Below are 7,755 nucleotides of genomic sequence, written 5' to 3' on the forward strand. Positions count from 1 at the left end.
AATAATTCCACGGCTGAGCGTAGAGCCAAAGAGAACAAACTCAGTGCATTCAAGATTGTCTGTATGCCCAGCTTATTTCAGAACTGTTCCGAAGAGCTCGGGTGTGTGAATCAACCTGGGGACCCACTAATGGGTGAGTGGAGGAAGAATATCACACACTCTGTTTAGCTATGAACTGTGAATTCCTGCCATACGCAGCGCCGTGAACAGAACTAGAGGACATTGTGTTGGCTGAAATAAGCCAGACAAACAGAAGCAAATCCACAAGTATCCAAACAGATTTATTCCAAATGAGAACGTTAAACACCTGCCTTCCTTCACCATTGTTAAGTATGCATTCCCTATATGACCCGGACACCAAGCACACGCTAAGGCTCTTCACCTACATCCCACCGAGCCCTCTGCTTTCTGCTTGAGGACCTCAGCTCCATCTCTAAGTGTTCACAGTCTAGGAGAGAAGCCAGCTGTTGTGATGTTCTCCCCGTTGATGTAGCTGGCATCTGAGGAGCACAGGAAAGATACGATCCCAGCGCAGTCTTCTGGCTCCCCTAACCTGAAGGAAAGAAAAGATGAGGTCACAGGAAACACTGAGCTCTGATCCAGACTTTCGCAGTCTGGGACAGGCACCTAGCATTCACCAGGCTCAGTCAGAGGTGATGGCTGCTGGTGGCTGTTGGACTCATATCTGCCCTCCTGCCCCCAACCCGGGACTCCCGAAAGGGGAAGCAACTGGCAGAGTGGAAGAAAAACACCACGAGACCTTTTTCACCTTGAAATAGAATTTTCCCTAAAACGAAACATAGAGCACCAAAGCCCGGAGCCCTACCTACCGCTGCAATCCATAGATTTTATTCAGGTCAGGCAGCAAGTCCCGCATTGTTTTCTCCTAGGAAGAGATTTCAAAGCCAGGGAGAGTCAGAGGACTGGTGATACAATGGCGTAAGAAGAGCATCATGGCTGACCCACACCTCTGTGGGAGTCTGCTCAAAGAAGACGGGGAGCCTCACTCTTCTGGGGAAGAGTAAAGGGTTGCTGCCCAAACTCTGACCCTAGGAGGGGGCTCTGGCTGCATGTCCAGGCTCTGTGGGCCTCCATTCAGATGGAAGCCTGAAAAGGGACCAGAAGGCACATGGAGAAAGGGCGGGCGGGGGTGGGGATTGAGAACAGAAGGCATTTACCACTTTCTCCCCTAGGCCAAAGTCAGTCCTGATAATTCCTGGTGTTATGCAGTTCACGCGGATGCCTTTTGGAGCCAGCTCCACGGCCAGAGACTTGCACAGGCCCAGCAGGGCTGTCTTACTGGTGTTGTAGACTCCCAGTTTCTGAGAAGCAAAGAAGGGGGCAGCGGATCAATATGGTAGGAAGGGATCTTCCTGGGCCACAGGGTATGAAGGTGTGCCGGACTGTGGGCCTGAAGAGATGCTCCCCTTGTTCCTCACCACCCCCACGGGAGTTTTCAAGGAGTCTGGTCCTTCTTTGTGTCACCCAGTTGCTGTCATGCTAACCAAGCTTGACACAGGAAACACTGCACTTATCCTTTGGAAGTCAGTTAGGAATCTGGAATTTGGAGATAGAGGGCCCTGTCCTGCCAGGAAACAAACCGGCATCACTTAGAGGCAAATGGCAGAAATTGCCCCTTAAGGGCAAAATGAGATAATAATATCTGATCTGAAGCATTCACGGTGCCACGCTTTGGGGTACATATTGAACTTCTTCTTCTTCTTTTTAAATCTAGAATCACCAGTCAGTTCCCACACTTCCCACTGCAAGGCCTGACAAGAGTCAAGGCAGCTGGCCCTCAGCAGGTTGGCCAGAGGCTGCCATACTCACCGGCAATGGTATATAAGCTACTAAGGAGGACACCAGAACAACAGAGCTTCCCCTTGAGGAGAAAGAGACACGGAGTGAAATTAGAGACTCATTCAATAAAAAGTGTGTTTTCACATGAAGAGGAAACAGCCCAGAGTTCACAGTGAAAGTGCATGACCCCCATCACCACCCCACATGCACTCACCCCCTCTTCTCCATGTGGGGCAGCAACTGGCTTAGCAACAGAGCTGGGGACTTCACATTGACATCCAGGATCTGAAATCCCAAATAATACAAAGGTTGAACTGAGAGATGAACCCCATTGTCTGGGGCCTATTGTCTGGGCCCAGAGGGGCTCTGCCATGGCCAGACCCAAAAAAATCTGTTTCTGGAATCTCAGGACTTAGTAGCAGTGACACACACAAGGAGAAGCAACACAGAAGCTACAGAAGCCTGGCAGAGGCTGGGCATGGACAACACCCATTGAACTTAATTATGAAAAGTCTGGCTCAGAGATGCCCCATCTCCATCCATCAATGCCAATGTAGACACAGCTTTGTGGGAACCCGGGCATGCGCCCATGCATTCATACACTCGTGAGTACATACATACACCATGTAGGGTGTAGAAAGTACTCTCCTCACCTTGTCCCAGATCTGTTCACTGGCTCCCAGGGTGCTTCCCACAAAAGGATTGACTCCTGCCACACACACCAGGAAGTCAACACCCCCGGAGTGTTCCAGGGCCTGCAACACAAAGGGGAGGGCATACAGGTGAAGGCACCGAGTCAAGAGTGGTAATGACCCAGAGAAATCAGAAATGTTCCCCACAGGTTCATATTCTGGCTGTTTTTTCCCAGCTATTACACTGTTTGGGGAGGCGATGGACCTTTAGGAGGCAGAGCCAAGCTGGCAGAAGGTCACTGAGGGCATAGATCTAATCTACCTACGTGAGAAGTAGAGAAAGACAAGATCTCCTGAGTAAACTGGGAGCATGGGGACCTTGGGAGAGGGTGGGAATGCAAGCTGGTATAACCCCTTTGGATGTCAGTGTGGCGATTTCTCAGAAAATTAGGAAACAACCTTCCTCAAGACCCGGTAATATCACTTTTGGGTATATATCCAAAGGATGCTCATCGTGCCACAAGGACATGTGCTCAGCTATGTTCATAGCAGCTTTGTCATAGCCAGAACCTGAAAACAACCTAAATGCCCCTCGACCAAAGAACGGATAAGGAAAATGTGGTACATTTACACAGTGGAGTACTACACAGCAGAAAAAAATAACGACAGCTTGGATTTTTCAGGAAAATTAATGGAGCTAGAAAACATTATTTTGAGTGAGGTAACCCAGACACAGAAAGACAGTTATCACATATATTCACTCATAGGTGGTTTTTAAACATAAAGCAAAGAAAACCAGCCTACAAACCACAATCCCAGAGAACTTAGACAACAATGAGGACACTAAGAGAGACTTACATAGATCTAATCTACATGGGAAGTATAAAGTAGAAAAAGACAAGATGTCCTGAGTAAATTGGGAGCATGGGGACCTTGGGGGAAGACTAAAGAGAGGAAGGGAGAGGCAAGGAGGGGAGCAGAGAAAAATGTAGAACACAATAAAAATCAATAAAATTTAAAAAAGAAGGAAGCAAATAGCATTAAAAAATAAAAATAAAAAAGAGAAGGTCACTGGGGGCAGTCCTTTGAAAGCTATACTTGGGCTGCGCACAGTACAGACCACACTTTCTGCTTCCCTGTCTACAGAGAAGGGAACAGACTTGGCCACATACTCCCACACCCATGCCTTCCCCAGCATGATGGACTGAAGCCACAAACCAAAAGAAACCTTTACTTAAGTTGTTTCTGCCAAGTATTGTGACCGCAGTGACTCACCGGCCATCCTGGGTCTGTGCCAGGCCAGAGCCGGATCCTGACAGAGACTGAATAAAACGGCAATTCTTGCCTCCTTGGATGCATCTACTTTCTGCCCTGTAAGACTTGTGATTGACTCCTGGGCCCCACCTTTCCAGACCTCTGCTCCTAGGGGACCTGCTTTCAGCTCTTCCGTTTCTAGTTGGTTCCTTCTCTGACTTTTTCTCTGGCCTGGACCAATCCTCCTTTGTCCTCAACACCTGTCCAGTCCCTGTTCCTTCAGATCCCATCTCACCACTCACTTCTTCCAGGGGGATCAGCACAGGACCTGAGCCTAAAGCTTTTGTTTCACAGGTTAGCCTAATGGACTATCGGTGGGTCAGGGCTACACAGCTCAGACTTTATTGTGGAGACAGAGCACTTGGTGCTGCAGCAACTCCGGCACCTTTGAGGTTCTAGGCAAGCTGATCGGTCACGCCCAACCACTAGTCATCTCTCGGATTAGCACTAGCAGTGCAGCTCTTTCCTTCCCTTCAGGATATCGGACTACCCTGAGAATGTGGGATTAGCCTCATTTACAGTCCTGGAGACCCCAGCTCCCTCGTGCCAGGGTTAGATCAGTGTCTTTCCATCTATCCCAGCCCATGGCTCCTTACTGTGGTCACAAGGTGCTGGCGGTCCTCAGCCTTCCCCACATGGCACACAGTGCCCGTCACACTCAGCCCCTCCTCCTTCAGTGTGGCCACTGCACGGTCCACATTCTGCTGCTTCCGGCTGCTGATGACCACGTGGGCCCCATCCTGGGCCAGTCGCCGGGCGATGGCAAAGCCAATCCTGTGGGCAGAAGAGGAGATGGTGGTGATGGTTTCGGCCCTCTCCGTCTTGTTCCCAGGCAGACTCCAATGACTACATCAATTGTTTCCCTGATATTGCCCAAGAGTGGCTTCAAAACCTTCAGTAGCAGACATTTTGAGTACCTGCTACATGCCAGGTCTTCACAGTCTTCTTATTCCATTATCACAGCTTTATTATGATAATTATATTACACAGATGAAGATGTTTTCATATTTTATTAAAGGAGCTTTGAAAAGAAAAGGCTACACCATCAGAAGAGATGTGGCCTTGGTGGGTATCAGGACTAAATTAAAGAGACTCTTCCTAATTAGTCAGCCCTGTTGCTCTCTTCCTCGGCCTCAGGGCACTGGCAGGGATTGTACTCTTCCTAAATTAATACCTTCCCTCTGGTCTGCAATTTTAAAATGTTTCTGCTGGAGGACGTGCTATCCGCTAGGTCTCCCAACACTGAGGAGGTCTGGACTCTTGACTGGTACCGGTAAAGCGGCTCCAATCATGGAAAAGAAAGAGGCATGTGCCTGTGTCTTGTTGAAACTTTCTTGGTGATTGAGAATTTTAAGTGTATTTTATGAGTTATGAATATTGAGAATTGGGAGCATACAAAAGATTTAAGACATCACTGGGATCTGGATACTCTAGTTCTTTTGTTTTCCCCAGAAAACAGTTCTAAATGTATTGCTGATGTTAAGACCATAAAAGATCAAGAGAATGATGGTCTCCCCTCCTTTTGATGAAGGACTCATTATTAATTCATATTGTTACGGGAGCCAAAGACAGCTGGAACTGAGGGGATGTGGGAAGCCTTGCAAGGGTTTATAGAGCACTCTGAGCTGGTGGCCAGACATCACCCTGCACACGCCTGGTGCTATGTGCAGGATGTGGTGAATGAGACCTCTGAGTCTAAGTCAGGCTTCTTTCTGTTAGTGGAATACTCAAAAACCACTGGCCAGGTAAGTATGGAAGACAAGGAAGCAGATGTGCTGTTCTAGTGGTTAATGTTTATTAGGGATTGTCAGATGGTCAGAGACAACATTCAGACTCTGCCCTGATTGTCTTAGAGCAGCTGGGTCTGTAACTATGACTCTTCTGGAGCTCAGAAACCTGGTATTTTAGGGAGAGATGTTGAGACACAGAGTTAAACACCAGAGTTGTGTGACGGGTGGGGAACCACAGGGATATATGAGATGAGTGTATCCACGGGTACCATGGCAACATCTCCTGGTAACAAGCCAGCCAGGGACTTCCATCGCTCACCCTTTTGTAGAGCCAGTGACCACAGCCACTTTATCAGCCAGGGTACATTTCTCATCTGCTCTTTTCCTGAACATTCTTGCTGAGAGAGGGACTGAGGCACACTGATAGCCCCTAGAGACCCGTGGGACAGACCTGAGAATGGCAGCCATTGGAAAGAGACCTGCAACGACAATCGTAATTATGGAACACATTAGAACTTGCACTCTCTTGGGTCCTCCATGAAGTCTCTGACAGGTGTCCCACCATCCTCCAAACTTTCCAGACAATATAGAACCCTGTTGTGGCATAGTCTTCTTGTACACTGTGAAGATGTGTCTCTGCCTAAGGTGCCTTCTGATTGGTTTAATCAGGAGCTGAATAACTAGGCTTGAGAGAGTAAGCAGGGATTCCAGGGAGAGAAAGAAACTGCAGAAGAATCTGAAGCTCATGGGATTAAGCCAATGAGACAAGGAGGGAGTCAGATATACAGTACAGGAGGTAACGAGCCATGTGCCAGAACGTATATTAATATACATGGGTTCATTTAAGTTATAAGAGCTAGCTGGGAACAAGCCTAAGCCATAGGTCAAGCATTCAGAATTAATAAGAAGTTTCCATGTCATTATTTGGGAACTGGCAGTCGTAAGGAAGACCAACTACAAAACCCTTTGTGTCCTCCTCTAACCTAGGCTCTTTTCAGGCTTCCCATAGGGAGCCACCAGTGCAGTGTGTAGCCAGGCATGGTGCTGGGCCCTAAGAGATCCTTGCCTGACCTACTTCCAACCCTCCAATAAGAAATGTCACTGACAATATGTTTCTTAGAATCACCTTTGGGCTTCTTACACACATCCTTTATCTGAACTTTTCATTTCCTCTGGTGGGTTGAACCCAGGGCTAATATATGTTAAGCATACGCTCTGGCTGTTTCCCAAGCCCTTAAGACCTTAAGTCCTTAGGCATTGAACTTATTTCTTCTCAGCATCTTCAGTTTCCAGCCATTCCCTTGCCTATTACAGTCTTCTCTTCCCTCAGGTTCCTTCTTAAAGCAACAATAAAAATCCATTTGTCAGAGCGAGTAAACCTATCGGCGCATCTGACAAGCCAGTTGTTTCCCTCAGCACAAGACTCCCAGGTAACTCTACGTGAAGCATAGCTATCCACTCTTTTCCTGTCCTGGGCACTGTGGCCAGGCCTCTTTCCTCACCTCCTTCTGACCCAAGGTCACACCTCCTAGACTTGTCTGCCCAAAAAGTCCATGTCACCTTATCATTTTAACTGTAATACTTCATCTCTGAAACCATCTCCCAACACAGCTTTCATCTCAAGCCCCACCTCAACATGCTTAATCACCGTTGTCAGTTTGATTGACTTGAGAGTGGCGTTTGGGGGCTCACCTTTGGATATCTGTGAAGATGTTTCAAGAGAGGATCACTAGGAGGGAGGTGCCCTGAAGGAGATCCCAGACTGAACAAATAGAAGAAAAAGAGTCAGATGAGTACCAGTGTTTGTCTGTCTGCATTCCCACGCACTGACTAGTTGTCTTGTAGCCCCTGCCAGCCCTCTCTGCCATGATGAGCTGTACCCCTTCTTAAACTATGAGCTGGAACAAACCCTTACTCCAGTGATGGTATTTTGCCACAGCATGGAGAAAAGTAAGGGATGCATTCCCTTGCCACCTCATCAGAAGAAACAACCGTTCTCTAGACTGGCTACCCTCAGAAGCAGACTTCAAGGCAAATAGTTGTTCGGGAGGTGCTCTTGGGAATCAATGTTAAAACTGGAGTGGAATAGACAAGATGAAAGAGAAAATGACCTAAGAAAGGTCCCTGATCCTGGACACATAGTAGACCTCTCTGCTCTGCTACAGTTCAACTCTGCTGAGGTACCCTGAGCCACCGATTCAAATGCCGGAGGGAATCCAGGGAAACTGATGGCTTAGGTTGGACAACATCAGCAGTGCTTTCAGGACTTTGGAGATTTA

The 7,755-nt window shown here is 47.9% G+C and overlaps 1 protein-coding gene across 2 annotated transcripts; it reads right to left on the reverse strand.

Annotated features, from left to right (window-relative positions):
* Positions 1–441: 441 nt before the first annotated feature.
* LOC119800313 (dehydrogenase/reductase SDR family member 2, mitochondrial-like) lies at positions 442–5,944 on the reverse strand. 2 transcript variants are annotated; one of them, XM_038310440.1, is made up of 8 exons: positions 5,796–5,944; positions 4,343–4,520; positions 2,454–2,555; positions 2,015–2,085; positions 1,831–1,882; positions 1,182–1,322; positions 831–886; positions 442–553 (listed from the first exon to the last, which is right to left on the reverse strand). In XM_038310440.1, the coding sequence occupies exons 1-8, from the start codon at positions 5,942–5,944 to the stop codon at positions 442–444; spliced, it is 861 nt and encodes a 286-aa protein (XP_038166368.1). The 2 variants fall into 2 exon arrangements, with proteins under 2 accessions (XP_038166368.1, XP_038166369.1); XM_038310441.1 differs by lacking the exons at positions 831–886; positions 1,182–1,322; positions 1,831–1,882; positions 2,015–2,085 and adding an exon at positions 2,248–2,252 and having other exon boundaries at positions 442–604; positions 5,796–5,921.
* Positions 5,945–7,755: the final 1,811 nt, after the last annotated feature.

Source organism: Arvicola amphibius, chromosome 13 (genome assembly GCF_903992535.2).
Source record: "Arvicola amphibius chromosome 13, mArvAmp1.2, whole genome shotgun sequence".
Classification (NCBI taxonomy): domain Eukaryota; kingdom Metazoa; phylum Chordata; class Mammalia; order Rodentia; family Cricetidae; genus Arvicola; species Arvicola amphibius.

Bases quoted from the DNA above. Each gene is read 5' to 3' on its own strand.
- LOC119800313 (XM_038310440.1), bottom strand. From the start codon at position 5,944: ATGGCTGCCATTCTCAGGTCTGTCCCACGGGTCTCTAGGGGCTATCAG. The intron at 887-1,181 runs GTGGTAAATGCC...ATCTCTTCCTAG, and splicing joins ACTTTGGCCTAGGGGAGAAA to GAGAAAACAATGCGGGACTT. The intron at 554-830 runs GTAGGTAGGGCT...TCTTTCCTTCAG, and splicing joins AAAATCTATGGATTGCAGCG to GTTAGGGGAGCCAGAAGACT.